The 22,259-nt window shown below is 33.8% G+C and overlaps 1 protein-coding gene across 5 annotated transcripts; it reads left to right on the top strand.

The window, feature by feature from the left end:
* The first annotated feature begins 835 nt into the window (after nucleotides 1-835).
* LOC106073266 (uncharacterized) lies at nucleotides 836-20,806 on the top strand. 5 transcript variants are annotated; one of them, XM_056010618.1, is made up of 10 exons: nucleotides 836-961; nucleotides 6,492-6,875; nucleotides 9,134-9,178; nucleotides 9,615-9,659; nucleotides 10,272-10,316; nucleotides 10,770-10,814; nucleotides 11,252-11,296; nucleotides 12,086-12,115; nucleotides 16,359-16,444; nucleotides 17,678-20,806. In XM_056010618.1, the coding sequence occupies exons 1-10, from the start codon at nucleotides 925-927 to the stop codon at nucleotides 17,729-17,731; spliced, it is 816 nt and encodes a 271-aa protein (XP_055866593.1). In that variant the 5' UTR covers nucleotides 836-924; the 3' UTR covers nucleotides 17,732-20,806. The 5 variants fall into 5 exon arrangements, with proteins under 5 accessions (XP_055866593.1, XP_055866594.1, XP_055866595.1 ...); XM_056010619.1 differs by lacking the exon at nucleotides 9,615-9,659; XM_056010620.1 differs by lacking the exon at nucleotides 10,770-10,814.
* The last annotated feature ends 1,453 nt before the right edge of the window (nucleotides 20,807-22,259 follow it).

Raw genomic sequence — 22,259 nt, 5'->3', positions numbered from 1 at the left:
GAGATCTAAACGGGAGGGACGGACAGACGGACAGACATTTCGCACAAAACTAATATCGTCTTTTCCCCTTTCGGGGGCCGCTAAAAAGGTTCTTATTTGAAAATTTGACATTTTGCGAACGTCAAAGCAGTTGAATACCCAAAGAGCCTTTAACCATTGTTTTAATGGCATCTGTTCTGTTTATAACGTCATACCAAAAAGGCCTACTACAAGTTAAATATATCAAATAATGATATACTTACACTAATTGTATCTCGGTTGTCAATCACACTTTCGTATTGGTGGTTACCCCCACGTTACTTTATTTTACTAAATTTGTTTGACCTGCCTTTTTTTAATACGATGAATAATGAGCTAGACCCCCCCCCCCCTAGCTGACAATAGAAGGGCCCCCACCAACGTGACCTTGTTTTGCCGAAGTTTGAAAAACAATGCTCTAGCTGTGGTCAAATATGACCACGTTTTGCTATTCTCTTTTATATTAGGGTTTGAAACAAAATCGCACCACTTCTCAAAAGTTCTTGATCCGCTAGGGATATACGTTAAACTCTCAAGTACCCAAAAATCATATTTAGCACTGACATTTGAAATCTAAACATATAAATATAAGTGGCCCCACTATCTCGTTTAGTTGAGTGCCTTTTCCAGTCTAAATCCTTCTCTGTACATGAAATAAGATCGCTTATGTTATTTTCTCTTGTCATGTTATACAAAATGGCAAAAAAAACAATTCTCTCTCTCTCTCTTTCTCTCTTACGCGCTCTCCTTCACACTCACTTTTTTTCTTATAGCCGTATACAACGAGTGGCTAAAAAAGGGAACTCGTAGAACAAACCACGTGACCCTAGTTCACTTAGCTCTACCTGGATTCAAGGTATTCAGTCTCTTCTTGGGTTATATGACAATAGGTCTATTCAAGCCACAATGAAGCCAGCAACAAACTTTCTGTACGTCACACTATGTAAGTTCATTAGTATTTAGAATACTTATTAAGTAGAATAAAAATGCATTACAAATCAGACTGGACGTAGCCAGTATTTTATCCCGAGGGGGGGGGGGAATTTTACTCTCCTCCCCCCCCCCTCTCCCCGCCATATATATATATATATATGTGTGTGTGTGTGTGTGTGTGTGAGGCACTCGCGGATTCAAAACTTTTGAGTGGGGTGGGGCGCTTAATAAAACCTAACCCTGTGTATAAACGTATACACACAGCATATATATATATATATATTGGTATATTGGTATATTGGTATATATATGTATCAGAGCAGTATTTCATAACCATCGGAAATTTTTTTTACCTTGGTAGCTCTTGACAGCATTTGTATTTTTAACTGCAGCAACGCTTTCTCCTGGCATCTAGAGTTTATTATTCTTCCTATTAACAAGACTACAAAGAAGGTTTGTGTAATCACACAAACTCAGAAGCGGCCCCCCTCGGATTCATATTGGATCCGCCTATTAGCAAGGAATATTCAAGAAATGATAAGTTTTGATTGTCCAAAGTAATAATATTTGGAAGATCCATTTAGCGTTGTAAAAAAAATATTCGTTTTATAAAATGTTTTACATTTTTCGATTTTTTCTTCAAAGTTGAAGATAATCTACTTCCTAGTCCAAACCTTCCCCTATACGACGGGGGATGACAGCGATCAGGGTATGAACTCGGGAACATCGAGACAATCAGTCCAGCGAGAATATCGTACGAGCAGGCGTTGCTGTCAACTTAAAAAAACAAATAGCCTATTATTGATAAAGAGATTTCTTAGACAAATTGACATGACAATTACCAAATAAATATAATGTCAGAAGAGCGATTTTATATAATCTTTTGGCATTGTTTTGTAATTGAAAAAACTGAAAAAAAGAACAGGTAGTCAATCGAGCTTATGCTTCGGCAACGGCTGCTCGATGTCCCAGCACAGTTACCAACAAAGCTATTGGCATTTTCATTTAAATGGAACTATAATGAAGATCTAGATCTACCTGAACTAAACTTCCAATTTAGCATACTTAAGATCTATACCTATTAGATTTAGTTCTCGAATCCAAATTCGGAATAATTCAGATGCACAGTGAAATTTCAATTTTTTTAAATTTAAAGTTAAAAAGATAAGCTTTATGCATGTCTTGATAGAGTATGCATAGACATGAGTAATCATATACATTTTATGAATCTTGTCTTGCTGGTTGCTAGGGAGATGGCGGCCATCTTGAAAATAACAATGTTTACAAAAATCTTAAAATATTCTAAAGTAATTTTTTTTTTAATTTCTTGATATAATCGTATAGGTATTTCATTGCCATAGGTAACTGGCTAGTTTGTATTGAAAATGTCTCATTTGTTTAAATTGTATGAATTTTTTAATTTTGACCTTTTTTTTTTCATTTATTTTTCACCTGGGATAACATAATTATTTTTCTACTTTCGTAATAACTATACAACTTATTGATAATTTATTATCCTATTACCTAGGATATACTTTAAACAAACTATATGCAAAAAATTATTAGCCTGTCTTATACAGAAGCAAAGAGTTTTAGATTCTGGTGGACAACATGCACTTAAAAAACATATTTTGAGAAAATGCGCGTTTTAAGTTTAAGCTACAATTACTAAATTTCATGAGCGTAGCAAAAGCTACAATTACTGAATTTCATGAGAGTAGCCAAAGCTACAATTACTGAATTTCATGATCGTAGCCAAAGCTACAATTACTGAATTTCATGAGAGTAGCCAAAGCTACAATTACTAAATTCATGAGAGTAGCCAAAGCTACAATTACTAAAATTCATGAGCGTAGCCAAAGGTACAATTACTGAATTTTATGAGCGTAGCCAAAGCTACAATTACTAAATTTCATGAGAGTAGCCAAAGCTACAATTACTGAATTTCATGAGAGTAGCCAAAGCTACAATTACTAAATTCATGAGAGTAGCCAAAGCTACAATTACTAAAATTCATGAGCGTAGCCAAAGGTACAATTACTGAATTTTATGAGCGTAGCCAAAGCTACAATTACTAAATTTCATGAGCGTAGCCAAAGCTACAATTACTGAATTTCATGAGCGTAGCCAAAGCTACAATTACTGTATTTCATGAGCGTAGCCAAAGCTACAATTACTAAATTTCATGAGCGTAGCCAAAGCTACAATTACTGAATTTCATGAGCGTAGCCAAAGCTACAATTACTGAATTTCATGAGCGTAGCCAAAGCTACAATTACTGAATTTCATGAGCGTAGCCAAAGCTACAATTACTGAATTTCATGAGCGTAGCCAAAGCTACAATTACTAAAATTCATGAGAGTAGCCAAAGCTACAATTACTAAAATTCATGAGCGTAGCCAAAGGTACAATTACTGAATTTTATGAGCGTAGCCAAAGCTACAATTACTGAATTTCATGAGCGTAGCCAAAGCTACAATTACTGAATTTCATGAGCGTAGCCAAAGCTACAATTACTGAATTTCATGAGCGTAGCCAAAGCTACAATTACTGAATTTCATGAGCGTAGCCAAAGCTACAATTACTGAATTTCATGAGCGTAGCCAAAGCTACAATTACTAAAATTCATGAGAGTAGCCAAAGCTACAATTACTAAAATTCATGAGCGTAGCCAAAGGTATAATTACTGAATTTTATGAGCGTAGCCAAAGCTACAATTACTGAATTTCATGAGCGTAGCCAAAGCTACAATTACTGAATTTCATGAGCGTAGCCAAAGCTACAATTACTGAATTTCATGAGCGTAGCCAAAGCTACAATTACTAAATTTCATGAGAGTGCCAAAGCTACAATTACTAAATTTCATGAGAGTAGCCAAAGCTACAATTACTGAATTTCATGAGCGTAGCCAAAGCTACAATTACTGAATTTCATGAGCGTAGCCAAAGCTACAATTACTGAATTTCATGAGCGTAGCCAAAGCTACAATTACTGAATTTCATGAGCGTAGCCAATGCTACAATTACTGAATTTCATGAGAATAGCCAAAGCTACAATTACTAAATTTCATGAGCGTAGCCAAAGCTACAATTACTGAATCTCATGAGCGTAGAAAGAGCTACAATTACTGAATTTCATGAGAGTAGCCAAAGCTACAATTACTAAATTTCATGAGAGTAGCCAAAGCTACAATTACTGAATTTTATGAGCGTAGCCAAAGCTACAATTACTGAATTTCATGAGCGTAGCCAAAGCTACAATTACTAAATTTCATGAGCGTAGCCAAAGCTACAATTACTAAATTTCATGAGCGTAGCCAAAGCTACAATTACTAAATTTCATGAGCGTAGCCAAAGCTACAATTACTGAATTTCATGAGCGTAGCCAAAGCTACAATTACTGAATTTCATGAGCGTAGCCAAAGCTACAATTACTGAATTTCATGAGCGTAGCCAAAGCTACAATTACTAAATTTCATGAGAGTAGCCAAAGGGAATTTCGGTTTATTTCCCCTCCAATACAACAAATAATGCAAACCATAGTTACCCTATTCTACCAGTTGATGGACTTTAATTAAGTGTAATGAAAAGAAGATTTTTTTTTCATTTTTTTAGCATAAGAGTAGCAGGATAATGCAAAGTAGATACCTCAGAACAGTGGCGTTACCGGACGACATCCACGAGGGGGAGACACCCAAATCGGAAAAATGCACTTGTCAAAAATGTAACTTTTAAAAATACAATTACAGTCCCAAAACTTCTTAATTTAATTTCTATTTGACTTTTAATCTTCTTTTTATGACAAAAATAATACGTTGTAGACGCCAAGAGAAAGAGTTTCTGAATCTCGGAAATGTAGAAAAACGTCTTGTCTAATGATATGTCTCACAAATGTCAATCAACGTTCAGTCGCCTTTTTACTTAGACGGCGTATAACTGCTCAGCCTCTTTTCAACCTTCCACGTCTCGAAGCTTAGGTGGCCGTTGGGACCATGATTTTAATCTCCAGGCTAATTGCTCTGCTTGTTCAGATAGGCCGTATTTTTTGAGAGACGGTTCTTGCTTTCCGATCCGACATGCAACACCATGATATGCAACTTCATTGCTTGTGATAACATTGGCTAAATAGGTTAACATTTTTCTTTTTGTTCAAGATCTGTATGACCAATATGTCGTCTGCAAAATCCAACTCGGTTTGGTTTACGCCATCTTAACCCGAATGCAGCCTGTTTAATGTATTTCTATGACATCGTCGACGTCTGCAAGAAAGAGAAAAGGGAATAAGATACACCCTAATCTCATATCAGTTTCAGTGTTGAAGAGTTCCAGCGTCTGTTGTGGTACAACAACTTCATTTCATTTAGAAATGTCACTGAATCTGAACAAATTGTTGCTAGATGCCTTATTCTCTTGTTATTTTCAGAGTTATTCCGATGGACGCTATCATCCTTTGTTGTTTTGCAGGACGAAAACCTGTATAGTGCTTGATTTGCCATTTAAGAAGCAGCTTGGAAACACTAGTATAATTAAAAACCTTTTTCTAAAGAAGGTCTTAAATTATCCCTAATAAATTGTTCAACTCAATGCTTCTCCAATCATTAATTGTACATTTTAAATGTAGGTAATCACTTTTGATAAAATGTTAAAAAAAAAGACATTTTATAATAGAATCGAATATCATTTTTGCGTGTAACCAATCAATTAATTAGCTTACAATTTTATTGTTCAATATAAAGGGAAAAAAAGTTTTTGTTTTTTTTTAGGGGGAGATCATTTTTTTCTCCTTTAAGGGGGTGACACCCTGACTTACCGCACCGGGTGACACCGACCCTGGTGACGCCCCTGCGTCAGAATACGCATTTTTCGAAAATAATGCTTGGATCAGGGGCCCCAATCAGACCCTACTGGGGTAGCTCTCAGCGCTCCCCCAGACCCCCTAGCTGTCAAGGACGAGGTGTCTACTGTCTATCCACTAACTAAAGGAAAAGCTTATTCGAGGGTATAAAAAACGTCCGAAATAATAAAATGTCTGTATGTTATAATTATAGAGAATAATTACGTACACAATCATATATGTATGTGTGGGTGGGGGAATCCCCAACCGAATAAAATCCTGGCTATATTAATGATACATTTCATATGTGGGCCGGTTTATGTGGTAATACCCGGGCCGGTTTTGATACCCAGTCCGACCATGCAAGAAACCATATTAAAATATCACTTTTGCCAACTAAAAAGTAATCATGATTTGAGCTGCAAGCGAAAGAACATGAAAGTATGATTCTATAGTGTTGAAAAATGGACAGATATTTATGAGTTCTATATATATATATATATATATATATATATATATATGGCTTATGAATTATTCAGTTTCCGTATTCCATTCACCCGATAAACCAGTAACGTTTTCTACTTAAGAATTAGCCTCCATGTATGAAACTTTTCAACAGTACTTCTATCTTCTATCGCTTTTTTTTTGTTTCATATAATTAATATTACACTAATCTTAAGCATGTATCATTCTAATTTTTTTTTCAGCCTCGCTTATAGTAAATGCAGTAGATTTTCAAGTATCTTTGAGTGTAAGTCTACAAAACGAAGGAAACAGTCCCACAGCTAAGTTTACCTGTAGCTGGACTGCCAACACAGATACTAAGGTGACATACGTTGCTTTCCACTACTGGATAAACAGCGTCTACTGGAAGGTCAGAAGCGTCTACGCTTGCAAGGTCGGACTCAATTTTCTTTCGTGCGATCAAGGCCGATTTTGGGATGAACAATTCGGTGTCGAATCTAACAAACCAGACAGTATCAATTTCACACTAAGTAACTTAACAACAATGGAGAATGTCACTTATTACTGTAGTGTCCTTGCTTTTAACAATGCCTATACTGCACAAGCTACTATAGAAAACATATCAGGTTGGTTATATTTACCTTCTATTCTTAGAATAGTTTTATTTTGTAGGTAGTAATTTTTAAACAAAAAGATGTGATAGCGTTAGGTAGGAAATTACGGCTAATTTATGTTAGAGACTACTTGTGTAGTAACACTAGAGATTCTGATAAGGGATAAAACTACAAAACGCCTTATTTCTGTTACTAAAAGTGCTACATATCTGGAAAGCATAGTATCAAATGACGCCTCGCTTTCAAGGGATGTTTATAACCGCCTGGCCAGGGCCAAAAGTGCCAAGGACACCTTCAGGAGAGATTTTAAACGAATAAATCGCTCCGCCTACCTATAAAAATCAATGTCTACCAAGCGGTGGTTCTCTCAACTTTTCTATATGAATCTGAAACATGGGTACTTTACAGAAAACAACTAAGACTTCTTGAACCCTTTCATCAAAGATGCTTGAGCTCCATCATAAATATACGGTGGCAAGACAGCACTACAAACAGCGATGTCCTTTTCAACTTCGGTATGGACAGTATAGAGGGAATTCTTATGGTCCGACAGTTACGCTGGGCAATGCACGCATCCCGTATGGGAGACGAACGTATGCCAAAAGCAGTCTTTTTTTGATGAGCTTAAAGGTGGTCGACGTAACAAAACGTGCCCACAGAAACGCTTTAAAGACCAGCTTAGGCGCCAACTTGCCTTAGCTGACATAGAGGAGAACGCTTGGCTGCATGCGGCTTCAGAACGAGGCAACTGGAGGTCACTCAAAAAGGCCGCGGGATATATATTTGAGACCAAAAGAAAAACCGCTGCTAATGACAGATGCAGACGTCGAAAAGAAAGTTTTAATCGACCACCGGCGGAAAATGGTTATGCTTGCCCTGGATGTGGTAAAATATGTAGGTCCCAGCTGGGGCTGCGTATCCACGGGAAATACTGCACTCCTCATTAATCTTTGGACTCGAAAGCAAGCCTTATTATTATTATTATTAGTGCTAGAAAGTTGGAGAAAATGTTAAACAGTATAATTATCTCCCATGATCTCAATGTAGGTGGCGCTTGCTAAGAGAAGACAAAAAAAAAACAACGCCCGGCTCAACAATTACTAATAGATCTGATTGCACATGTCGTGAGTTGGAGTAGAAACTCAAGAGGGTAGCGCATCGGAGGAGATGGTGGTTAATAACGTTAACCAAGATAGGCCACCGAATGTTCGGCCCGTAAAATTTAAAAAATAACTACATTTAACCAAGGGTTACTGGCAAGTTCGCTTAACCGAAAAAGCTAAAGTGTTAAAAGCTTTTGTTAACCCATTTGAAACGTATGAGTGAAATTAATTGCCTATTGGTCTGGAAAAGCTCTTTCGGCATTCAATTGACTGATTTCTATATTATTTAGGAGCAAAAGTGATTATATATAAATACTTTTTCATTGATATATGTAATTTTAATGATAATTAGGATAACGATTTCTTCTTCTTCTTCGTTCTCATTGTTATGTTGGAGTGTTCAGATGACTAGACCAATACATGAGATGAACTGCGCAGTGGTTTCCAAATCAGGGAGCTCTCCATATAGTTTTCTTTCTATTGGGGTGATTGGGGGCCAAAGTAGGTTGATGTGGTGATGGTACTATATTTTATGAAAATAAGTTAAGAATTGTACTATTAGACCGATCGGACGAACACAAAGAAGATATTAGAGAAAGATACCAACGAACAGTAATTGGTTAAAAGTATATTATGGTTAATAAATTTCTATAGAATATTTTTATTCACAGATCGTACAAATATTTCAGTTATTTTATCTACGATCATAAAACTGGGTCACTCCATAAGTTATTTTCTCTGATCGTAGAAATATTAGTCTATCTTTAAGTTAAAAAATAATAGTACCTTATGATATTTCCTGGTAGGCAAAGGGACCGACTCAGATATACTTTTGGTCGAAGCCGACTAAAAGCCGTATTAGCCTTTTTCAGTGGGTTGTCCATTTCTTTATGCATTAAGAGTCGTTGGACTATGTGCATACCAAAATGGAATATGTGAATTATGATGGAATCGTTCTTTCCAATCATGTCTCTCTCTCTCTTTCATTTGACAAGTGTTACTATAATTAAAATAGATAGGAATTCGTATGTGCAATATAAGCATTTTTAACATTTACTTCCATGTTGTTGTTTTTTCTTCAAACAAAAGAAATCTTTGTGAAATTTTCAAATACTGACTGTAAGACACGGCGTCCTATAATATCTTATTTGTATTTTCATTCCACAGAGACAATCATAACTACGACTACACTGTCAAAACCTGAGACATCCCGTAAGTCTAAAACTGAGATGTTTTGTTAGCGGCTCCCAAAAAGAGAATAGCCGCTATTAGTTTTGTGTTGTCTGTCTGTCAGTCAAGTAAAAATCGGATATCTTAATATTTTAGATCAAAGTTCTGGGGCAACGGCTACTTTTTTTCAATTCCGATAGTGAACCATTTAATTTTTAAAATTAACTCTGGGGACTGTTATAGTAAAATCGTGCTTTTCCAACAAGACCATCTTTTTTATTTCTCTCTCTCTCTCTCTCTCTCTCATTTGACAACTATTAATATAATTATAATAGATAGACATTCACAGGTACAATATAACATTTTAAACATCTACCTCTATGCTCTATACTAAAGAATTCGAATCTTTTCTGAAATGTTGGAATCCTGGTGATAAGACTCAGAGTCTCATTAGAACTTTTTTTTTTTCATTCCACAGCAACAGACTCTCCAAGTCTTACATGGTCTGACTCCATGACATCCCGTAAGTCAAAAACTGAGATGTTTTGTTAGCGACTCCCGAAAAGAGAATAGCCGCTATTAGTTTTGTGTTGTCTGTCTGTCAGTCAAGTGAAAATCGGACATCATAATATTTTAGATCAAAGTTCTGGGGCAACGGCTACTTTTGTTCAATTCCGAAAGTGAACCATTTAATTTTTTAAAATTAACTTCTTATATTCTATTATACTTCAAAAAAGAAGATGATTACGTCCTACGCGTCATGCATCTAGTCATGCATATTAACCAATGACTTAAATTCTGCCAAGTCACTGGTTTTCATGGCTTGCTCGGCAACCCATTCCATGCTCTAATAGCACTAAGGAAGAAGGAGCATTTGTACAAATTTGTCCTAGCTCTTGGAATTGTTATAGTAAAATCGTTCTTTTCCAACAAGACTTTCTTTATTTCTTTCTCTCTCTCTCATTTGACAACTATTAATATAATTAAAATAGATATTCACAGGTACAATATAAGCATTTTAAACATCTACCTCTATGCTTTTATTTTACTTTAGAATTCGAATCTTTTCTGAAATGTTGGAATCCTGGTGATAAGACTAGAGTCTCATTAGAACTTTTTTTTTTTCATTCCACAGCAACAGACTCTCCAAGTCCTACATGGTCTGACTCCATGACATCCCGTAAGTCTAAAACTGAGATGTTTTGTTAGCGACTCCCGAAAAGAGAATAGCCGCTATTAGTTTTGTGTTGTCTGTCTGTCAGTCAAGTGAAAATCGGACATCTTAATATTTTAGATCAAAGTTCTGGGGCAACGGCTACTTTTTTTTCAATTCCGAAAGTGAACCATTTAATTTTTAAAATTAACTCTGGGGACTGTTATAGTAAAATCGTTCTTTTCCAACAAGACCATCTTTCTTTCTCTCTCTCTCTCTCTCTCTCTCTTTATCTCTCTATTTCTCTCTCATTTGACAACTATTAATATATTTAAAATAGATATTCACAGGTACAATATAAGCATTTTAAACATCTACTTCTATGTTTTTATTCTACTAAGAAAATTCGAATCTTTTCTGAAATGTTTGATCCTTGCAATAAGACTTAGAGTCTCATTTGAATTTTTTTTTATTCCACAGAAACAGACTCTCCAAGTCCTACATTGTCTGACTCCATGACATCCCGTAAGTCTAAAACTGAGATGTTTTGTTAGCGGCTCCCGAAAAGAGAATAGCCGCTATTAGTTTTGTGTTGTCTGTCTGTCAGTCAAGTAAAAATCGGACATCTTAATATTTTAGATCAAAGTTCTGGGGCAACGGCTACTTTTTTTTCAATTCCGAAAGTGAACCATTTAATTTTTAAAATTAACTCTGGGGACTGTTATAGTAAAATCGTGCTTTTCCAACAAGACCATCTTTTTTTATTTCTCTCTCTCTCTCTCTCTCATTTGACAACTATTAATATAATTATAATAGATAGACATTCACAGGTACAATATAACATTTTAAACATCTACCTCTATGCTTTTATTTTACTAAAGAATTCGAATCTTTTCTGAAATGTTGGAATCCTGGTGATAAGACTAGAGTCTCATTAGAACTTTTTTTTTTTCATTCCACAGCAACAGACTCTCCAAGTTCTACATGGTCTGACTCCATGACATCCCGTAAGTCTAAAACTGAGATGTTTTGTTTTCTTAATCACTTTTATTATTTTTACTTACTACAAAGTCTTAATGTCTAGCAAGGCTTAGGTTTGATCAAATTTTAAGGAGGGCAGGCAGTGCTACTGCCCCGGAAACTAAAAATGAGGGGCCTCTACAAAATTGATAAAAAATAATCCGTATTTTGTAACTTTTTCTTTTTTTTTAAACATATATTTCTGTATTATTTAACACAAATATTTTTTAATAAAATCTTTTTTTTAATGGATTAATGGCTACCAAGACTTAGGTCTGATAACAAAGTGTGTATTGGTAGCAACACCAATCTTTCTCTATTCATGGTAGTGTTCTATATCATCTGAGAACTGAAGTAAGTAAGAAGTGATCGCAAAGGATTTAGAGTGAATATTGGTAAGAGGGATCTCTGTGCTATTTTTCACCTTCTCACCCCTTCCCCGTACCCAAAAAAAAATATAACTCTTGATAGACGCACACTGATAGGGACTAGGTGAATTATAGTGAACTGTTTCTATTCCTATCATAATTCTCGCTCTCTCTCTCTCTCTCTCTCTCTCTCTCTGTCTGTGTGTGTAAAAGAAATAAATTTTGTTTTATATAGCAGATATGAAGCTAAACCCTGTAGTTATAAGATAAATTGTAGTATTTAGCGGTTCTCTCCCTTGTATACTTCCTCATTTTTTTTTATTTTTTTTTAGTATTCTTTAGCTATTGATTGTTTTTTTTTTAACACAGATTTCTATCATTATCATATTTTTTGTTTCCATTCCACAGTAAGAAAATCATCAAAATCCGAAACTTCACGTAAGTGTTAAAAAAAAAAAAGAGTCGTAATGTTTTCTTTTTCAATAACAGCTTTTCTTTCCTAGTTTATTAACGGATTTCGAGACTTTGATCTGATAACAAAGTGTGAACTGGCCGCAATACAAGTTTAGCTCTATTTAGTTGTTTTAGTTTTCTGATGGTTCAAAGTGTTCTTCCTCATACATATGTTTACTTGTTGTTCGAGGAAATTTGACATGCATGTCATTGGAATTATTTTTATGGGTGGTGGAGAGCTATAAACAATTACTACTTCCGGTACTAACAGCCTTTCGAAACCAGTGATTTTCTTATGTACCAGGCATTTTGTATTATTGTTCCCAATTCAACTTTTTCCTTTGATTGGTTGCACTTTGTTTAGAGGTTGTTTTATTTATTTATTTATTCTGAAGAAGTTTCTGTATTGTCTGCTAATTCTTCTTTTAGCTGCTACAATAGGAAAAGTTACTATTAGTTGTGTGCTTCTTATTTATATAAGTGAAAATAATGTTTATATTATTAATAGTTTATTGAATAGTTTCTGATATTCACGCCGAAAATATTGAAACCTACCTTTTTACCTGCATAGGTGGACACTTTGGGTGCGATTTTAAGTTTCTAAACTGTCTTTATTACATTGTTTATATAAAAAGAAAATAAAAAGAAATATGTATACTTTGTAAAAAAACAAAGCTTATATTTCGTGTATCAATTAGTATGTTATTAAATTTGTAATAAGCTCTAAACTACCATCAGTGGCGTCACTAGGGTTGGTGTCATCCGGTGCGGCTCAGTGTGTTATCCCCCTCCCTTGAAAATAAATAATCTCCCCCTAAAATAAAAACAACTGTTGTGTTTTTTGGTTTGTTTGTTTCTATCTTTATGTTGAATTGATTAATTAATTGATTGGTTACACCCGAAAACGGTTTTAGATTATATTTTAAAATGTCGTTGTTTTTGACATTTTATCAAAAGTGATTTCATAAATTTAAAATGTACAATTTTTGAGATACTTTGAGTTGAAAAGGTTTTAAATTATGCGGTTACTGGATAGCGAAATTTATTTTTTTTATTTTTGCTTTAACTTAATAACTATTGTTATATTATATCATATGACAACTCAATAATAAAAAATATATATTGAATGTTGTCTAATGTTTCCGGGTTGCCATGGTAACGGCAGCCATCTTGAAAATAAACAAAAATTAGTTCATATAGGAAAATTCTAAAATTTTTCAAAATAGATAAATTTCAAAGCTAAAAATACTTACACCTTAAAGTATAAAGGTGGCTGGAAGGAGCTAGCTAGATTTTATACATTTTCCCTTAGTATTGTGCATTTTATGATTTTTTAAAAAAGGGTGATTTTTTTCCTGTAAAATGCATCCACATTTTTTTTCCCAAAAGATCATATATTAAAAACTTCTTCAGCTAAAGTCATTAAAACTAGCTGATTCTCTGTATTATTTATCTCTGAATATGTGTACCAAATTTGACACATTTATCTCTATTAGTTCTAGAGATTTTAGAAATATGTTACAGGGGGGGGGGGGTCACAAAAAATGCATTCACTCAAAAACAGTGAATTTGTATTAAGAAAAATATGGAAAATAGTGTTCACCACGCATCATTAAAATGCTTTTTTTCAATAAAAAATGCTATTTTTTAGAAAATTTTTGGTGCCAGTTTATAAAATACATGTCCACCTATTTAATTACACCAAAATTGAAAAATCGATTTTTTTACCCAAAATCGGATCCAGTAACCCCTTATACTAGTGTTTCACAGCTGCTTCCAAAAAGACAAATCAAGCACTGAAAAGGTTTATGTCCTTCGAAACAACGTCGAGTAAAGCTTTAAATACCAACAAAGGATGTTGATCAGTTTTGTAGATTATAAAAAGAAGTTTGATAGCTCTAGAAAATAGCAAGAGACTTAGACATTTCGCAACGTTGTCCATATTCAGCGAAATTTCTTAATAAGCAAATCGAGCTGTTGTGCCACAACAGAACTCTTCAACATCAAAACGTATATGAGATTAAGGTTTATCTCCCCATTTCTCTTTCTTGTAGCTATTGACGAGGTTATAGAAATATTTAATAACAAGGCTGCATTAGGGTACCATGGCGTATACAGACGACATAGCATTACTTTGAATTGAATACAATGAAATCTCCATCAGCATTGGTCATACAGATCTTGAACAAAAAAGAAATGTTAACCTATTAAAGCAATGTTATTACAAGCAATGGAGTTGTATATCATTGTGTTGAATGTCGGATTTGGAGAGCAGGAGCCATCTTTCAAAAGTACGGCATATCTGAAGAAACAAAATCAATTAGTCTGGAGATTTGTAAAAACAGAAACTCAAAATTGGCCCCTGAAGTGGTCTAGCCAGGCAGGTAAAAATGTAGGTTTCAATATTTTCAGAAAAAAAATATCGTAATGAAATTATAGCAAAAGCAAATGACAGAAAAGAATGAAGAAAGAAGGTTGGCAGATCTCGTGTGGTGCCTAAACGGTCCAGCAGACCAAGGGATAGATGAAAGTGAATGCGAACTTAGATGTGAACCTGGCCCAACTGATGTCATACAATGATTATCTAACTGGTCTAATTGTTTTGTAAAGGGTCAATATCTTATTCAAAGCCTCAAGAAAAACATATTACCGTGTACAATGGTGTACTATTATCGTTCACGCGATAGTATGAAAGAATACTTATTAAATGTTGTTTAAAACTATGTTCCACGTGCATATTAAACAGATTTATTCTGATTAAAAGAAAAATAGCAACCGTTTTTTTCTTTGTAAATGTATTGGTTGGTTTGGTAGAACTTTGTAATACAATTGTAAAAAAAAAAAGAATGAATTTTTTGGACAAAAAATTTAAAACCGTTTGCATAAATATGTTTAAAATATCGTAACTAGTCATCTCCCTTATTAAGTAGTGGAAGCTGACATGTCAAACAGAATTGAATTTAGAAAGTTTGGGACATGTTGTTACTAAACTGAGGGACAGTCAAGGTAGTAATTTTAATATTTAAATATTGCATTTTGGAAAAGTGCATTGTTCCGACTTGGTTGTCTTCCGCCTGGTGGGTGTCAACCTGTGCGGCCTGCACCCGCCCGCACCCCCACACACTAGATACGCCATCAATAAAGGGGACTTATTCAGCTTATACCACCATTTCAGTCAAGTAATATTCCTTACCCTTGTTTGAGATACCAAACAAAGTAATTTAGTACCAATAGTTGATTAACTAATTGTTTATTTATATATATATATATATATATATATATATATATATTCTTTGTGTTTTTAGGTAAAAGAAATAATTGTGCACAATTTTAGATAAATTCGAGTTTGGGTGTCAGAGAAATATTGTGTACAAATTAATAAACTCTTTATCTCCGTAATTATTTTTCCACGTTTTGACAGAATTGTTCATTGTTCCCATTTGTACATTCTACCCTGTTATATTCAAACTTCAATAACACTTTATTTTGTAATCAGAAAACGTAACTTTTGGTATAGAATTACAGGAGAATGCATGCTTTTTTTATGTAACACAAATTTACGTTTATAAAACCAAACATTAATTTAAGTTAATGGAGTTCAATCAACGATGATATTGTTAACTAGGAGAGGAAGAGTTAATTAATTAAAGACTTATTTCTGCTAAGTCATTGGTTGTTTATATAAAAAGTTGGTTGAACTCCATGCTTTAATGGTACTAGATTAGATGGAGAACTAGCTTGAATTTAAATTTGTTCTATGTATCTGTCTTTCTGTTTATTTTAGGTGTGTGTTTATTGTAAGTTAAATATGGTTCAGTTTTAAAACAAAAAAAAAAAAAAAAAAAAAAACCGTATTGAATGCCTTTTACTGTGTCCAAAATAAACTAGCGTTTTACTATTTTAGATTTTATTGAGAAGTTTTTAAGATAACTTCACATCTTTTTAGTGTCACACAAAAATGTATAGTAGAACAAATTTGTACAAATACTCCTTCTTCCCTAGTGCTATTAGGGCATGGAATGGGTTGACTGAGCTAGCCAGGAAAACCAGTGACTTGGCAGAATTTAAGTCATTGGTTAATATGCATGACTAAATGCATGACGCGTAGGACGTAATCATCTTCTTTTTTGAAGTAACGTCTGTATTATATAAGCTGAGAAAAGAATGTATAGATGTAATACTGTTTGTTAATGAAAAAAACATATCTCTTATTATTTTTTTCAAATAGTCTGGATTGTGGCTGGGATCCCATGTTTGATTGTAATTGTGGTGATTGTTGTTGTGATCATAGTCTGCTGTTGTTGTAAGGAAAAGGTATGTTTTTATTATTTCTTATGAATTTAATATAAAAATATTAGGATAATTTGCATGTACTTTTTAAAAATATAAATATTTAAATTAAAGATAATTTTGTTTGTGACATTATTTAAATGGCAAATCTTTTAAAAAGCTATGAAATATAAAATTATAAATTACAAGATTAAACAGAGAGTTTGAGTTATAATACAAACTCAAAGGCGGCTCCCGTCGGATCCGCCTATTAGAAAGGAATATTCAAGAGTTGTTTTTATTGTATTGTAATAATGTTTTAAAGATTTATTTGACGTAATAAAAAAAAAAAATTCTGTTTGACATGTTTCGGGTGTTCCTTCAGAGTTAAAGATACTTAACTTTCTTTTTCCAAATATTCCGCTGGACGACAGTGGATGGCAGCGAGCAGGGTATGGACGCGGGATGTCAAAATAATCAGTCCAGCACTCAGGTTTTTAACTCAAAACCATCTGGAGGAAGGTCTAAGTCAGTACGGAATGCACATTAGGTTTTTGAAATAAAACTTTTTTAATAGCCGGATAATGCACTGTCGATACCTCGGAATAAGCATTTTGTTGGCTTTCAATACCGGAAATAGTGCTTGGCTCTGCCCCACGCTTGGGGGAGCTCACAGCGCTGGCAAGGGCGGGGAGTCTCCAGGAAGAACATATTCTAGGGCACAATAAACGTCTTCCGAAAGAATGTAGGGTCAGAATGTAATAAAGCTTAATTATGTACCCACACACAAACACACATTCATATAGATATAATTTTTTCGTTGAAGGGGGGAGAAAAAAATTCCTCCCCCCCCCCTTAATAACGGGTTTTTCCTTTTCGGGGGCCGCTAAAAATTTATATTAAAATAAATTTTAGCTTTTACCGTCTGTCAAATTTACTGATTACAATGTTCGAAGCATATCTTCCGAGTGCGGCTTTTTAGTTTCGTTTCTAAAATTCTTCCACAATTTTTATTTCGTACACAGCTGTTTATGATTATATTCTTATGTCAATCAGCGTTTGTTTGTTTGTCAAATGTTTGACATGTTTCGGATGTTCCTTTATAGTTGAAGATAGTTTACTCCCTAGTCCAAACCTCCCGCAGGACGACGGGGGATGGGAGCGGGCAGGGTTTGAACCCGAGACTATCGATAAATCCGAACGACAGTCCAGCGCGAAAAACCTCACGACCAGGCAGCGTTACAAATGATACTAATGTTTGTATTTCCATTTCTACAGATAAGTCAATGCTGCTGTAAGAGTAATGCAGGAAAAGTACAACCAATCATCTAAAAACTGAAAACAACTATGTTTCATTGTGTTTTTTTTTTCTTTCCTAATTAGACTATTTTTTCTTAGTTCTTTTTTTTTTTCAGAATTTTATGTGAAATTAGAGTCATTCCAGTACCTTAATTTTTTTTTTTATGTAATAGCGAAATTCAATATTTTTGGAAAACATATTCTATATCGAGTCTATTTTTATTAAACAGTAGGTACTTGCAAGTATATATGAATTTTGCGAATTTAAATATATATTTATATCTCTATATTAGTTGTCAAAATAATTATTGTATAATATTATATAATTATGGACCAGTTTCTTTTACAAACATTTTAAGCATATCTATGAAAATGTGAAACCAACTAACATTCTGTTCCCCCTAAATTATAATTTTTCACTAACTTATTGCTTGCTTGTTTTAACAATCATTGAGTTCTTGGTTCAAGGGCGGGTAAAAATAGGTTTAATTTTTTTTTAAATCTCTCATTTATTAGTTATTAAGAACAAAATTATCGCTCTTATAAAGGTTCCTGAGCCATATAAATGCGTATTTTGTTAAATTATTTTTTTTTTTTTTACTTGCTAATCTGTTCTTTTAACTATTTTACGATCTCTTCATTTTCGTAGTCTGGAAAACCTGTTTTATTCCAAAACTAGACATATGTTACCCGCGACCCGCGGGTCTTTATTTGCGCATTACTGTCGATATAGTCACTGAGAGTGTTTTGTAAACAATTAAACGAAATAATAATGTAATAAGTAAAGCGAATGTGTCAATGTAAAAATAGTGTGAATGAAGCTATCAGATCAAAATAGCTAATAGGGGAAAATCCATTTTTGTTTAAATTAAAACATTTGCTTTTGGATAATCTAGTGGATTGGATTTAGATGTATGTTAAACGTAGCTAATGATCCTTTCACGTTATTTCTCTTTCGCTACGAAAATAAAATTAGTTTTGCGAAAATGGTTTACCCGAAGTCGATACATTCTTATCTATTAAAAACGAAAAGAGCGATAGCTTTGTTCAATAAATGGGATTATAAAGTGAACAATTAAACGAAATAATTTTTAGTACGCGAGTCATGAATGAATATAGATCTAGGCCTATCTCAACTCGGCTTCGCAGCTTTTGTAAGCGAATGTAGCTTTAGAAAACCAAATTTTAATGTTTATTTGATCAAAATATGAAATGAATGGACTTTAATTAATATATTTATGTGTTAAAGTATAAAACTATCTGTGCGAAGAGAAGTTTTATCATCTTAGAGTTGGATTAGAGTTTTAGATCTAGGGATGGTATTATAAAGTGAACAATTAAACGAAATAATTTTTAGTACGCGAGTCATGAATGAATATAGATCTAGGCCTATCTCAACTCGGCTTCGCAGCTTTCGTAAGCGAATGTAGCTTTAGAAAACCAAATTTTAATGTTTATTTGATCAAAATATGAAATGAATGGACTTTAATTAATATATTTATGTGTTAAAGTATAAAACTATCTGTGCGAAGAGAAGTTTTATCATCTTAGAGTTGAATTAGAGTTTTAGATCTAGGGATGGGATTATAAAGTAAACAATTAAACGAATTAATTTTTAGTACGCGATTCATTACGGTATTGTCTAATGAAAGAATGTTCGTCAGGAAATCTGTAATCACAGATATAAGGAACTAATTAATGTAAAAAATGCTTTTGAAACACAAAATTGAAGATTAATTTTATTATATAATGAAATCAATGGATCTTCTTTTGTATTTTTATGTGTCAAAGTAAAAAACTATCTGCGCAAAGTGTATTTCTTAAAATTAGATCTAGGTCTAAATCCTTTCTATCTTTTCTTATGTCAACATTGTAGACATGGCCTAGATCCATAAAATACTATAGCTGTAATAGAGTCGGACAACTTTATTTTTTTTTTGAGGGTCTTACATTTGTTTTAGGGCTACAATACATTCACTAAGGTCTAAGTTGGTACCCAAGGAACATTCCTGCCTAGTTTTATCAAGATTGGTCAAGCGGTTTTGATGTCTATAAGTAACATACATACATACATACCCCTCACATTCTACTTTATAATATAGATAACTGAAAAAATAAAATTTGCTATATTATAATTTGGTATATCCATGTTCTCTTTGCTTCTATCTGCTGTATATAAAGTGTCTCGAGAAAACCCACAAGTACTTTGCTATAGCTCTGTACATATATATATATACTAGCCTGATAAGACCCGCGGCCTACGGGCTTTACTTTGGGTATTACTGATCTCCTGGCGCTGAAGAGAGAGAGGAGCCCCCACTTTGTGAGTACTGTGACTCTCGCACACCGTGGAACATATCCTCGTTGATTGCCCCAGATACCAGGATGTCAGGGAGAAATATTTTAGAGCCACTAACTTAAAAACACTATTTGATAATGTCGACCCTGGGAATGAAAGTGGGGTTGTCTACGAAGATCTGATTTATGAATTTACCAAAATATTAAATTTTTACTACCTTTACTATTTTAACTGTAAATAGACCTTGATTTTACTGATTTAACTGTATAGAATTTAGCCCTTGTTATGTAGAGAGAGAGCAGTCCATAAGGGAATGCAGGCACGACAGGGCCTAAATTGTGCCGATGTGCCTAAAATCAAAATCAAATCAAATCACTGATCTCCTGGATTGAATTTAGATCAATATTAAATATGGAGAATGTTCACATTTTTTTTTCTATTTTTCCACGAAAATAAAAGCAGAGTATAAAAATGGGTATACCCGTTACATACTCATATCTCAACTTCTGTGTAAAAGGGTTTACCAGGTTTGTTTAAAAGTTGTATTATACAATTTGTTACTTTTGTGTCTATTTTTTTTTAGGGCCATAAAGTTGTGGGAGGGACATTAAACATTCACTAGTCTCCGCTATGAGCTAAGGAACTTTTGTACCAAGTTTTAGCGAGATTGATCAAACGGTTTTGATTTTTATTCGAGACATACGCCTGACTTTCTGCTTTATATATTAGATTTAATCATAACATGGCTATTCCTCGTATCTGAACTCAATTCCCTATACCTGTGAAATAAATTAATTGTTTGATGTTTTTTTTTTACTGTTGTTTTTTCTTACATGAAACTAGAAACAGTCGTTTGAACATTTTGGATCTATTAATAAATCTGTTTTGCGCTAGAAATTAAAATTTTAAGAGGTGAAAAACAAAGTACATTTATATTTCCATAATTAAAAACATGATTTAATCTCATTTTTTTTTTGTTCTTTTGTTTTTCTATATGTGCACCCGTAGAAAATAGCCATCCTTTTTTTTTTTGTGAGGTTTGTCTGTCAGTTAGCCAGTACACTCATTAACGGGGCCTAGATATTAGTCATATTTAAAACTCAAGAAAGTGAGGTACTAACATTCGATTTCTCTTTCGCCTTCAGTGTGTTAAAAATAGGTGAAACTTCTTTATTGGTCTTTTTAAGATGACGTTATATTCTGTATACACGTACGAAGGCCTATATGGACGAACTGGTTTTGACGATGGTCACTTTGTCATCCAGGGGGACTGTTGTGGCTGGTGAGACCTATGTGAGCCCGGAATGTTCGGCTGCACACTGTGCATGTTATTCCAGCTGGAGCTAGTGTCATTGGCCTTGCTTTTCTTCTCTGGCCTTTTTCTTCGCCAGCGTTATTCTCTTTCCCTCAGCAACCTATCAGTTTTCACAGCGCGACGCCATGCTGTTCTGTTCTGCCTTCGAAGAGCGGGTCTGCAAAGCATCCACACACGCACATATAACCCAAATACTGATTCGTGTTTAAAGGACTACTCCCGAAATCGCAACGCGTTATTTTAAATTTTAAATCGTCTTAACTGACCATCTGATAGGTGCATCGGATCTTATAAACCTAAACGCGTGGGCTTTTTTTTTTTTTTTTTAAATTGTGAACTCGTGATTTTTTTTGTATTTGTCCATTTAGGCTATATGAAGATGTGGCTTCTTCTGTCTTATTGATATATCCTGACAAATTCATGCTTTACATTGCTTCTTCTTAAGTTAGATGCCCAAATTTAACAAGTTATTAAAAAATAATAATAATTTAACAAATCGCACTAGTTCAGAAACTAAAGTCAAATTATTTGCAGACAATGGCATAATATATAGAACAATAAAAACAAACCAAGATACAGAAATGAAATTTTACAAAGAGAATTAGATGAATTAAAAAATATAGAATCAAATTTGAGCATGTGTTTCCACTCAGAAAAAAATGTCCATTATTAATAGTTAACAAAGCAACTAAGGCAAAAAAGATCACTTATCTCATCCATGGTAAACCAGTTACATAAGACTAAAAACATATACCTAGGTGTTAAAATAAATGAAAAAAATATCATGGAATCCCCATATTGATGAGAAAATTAAATCATCAAAGAATTAGACAATTTCTATAAATCAAATAAGAACATAAAACTAAAATGTTATTTAACCTTGGTTAGGGCAATAATAGAATATGCATTCTCAGTTTGGGATCCCTCAACTCAAGAAAACATTAAGA

Source organism: Biomphalaria glabrata, chromosome 14 (assembly GCF_947242115.1).
Source record: "Biomphalaria glabrata chromosome 14, xgBioGlab47.1, whole genome shotgun sequence".
Lineage (NCBI taxonomy): Eukaryota > Metazoa > Mollusca > Gastropoda > Planorbidae > Biomphalaria > Biomphalaria glabrata.
This window is presented reverse-complemented; position numbering and strand designations above follow the sequence as displayed.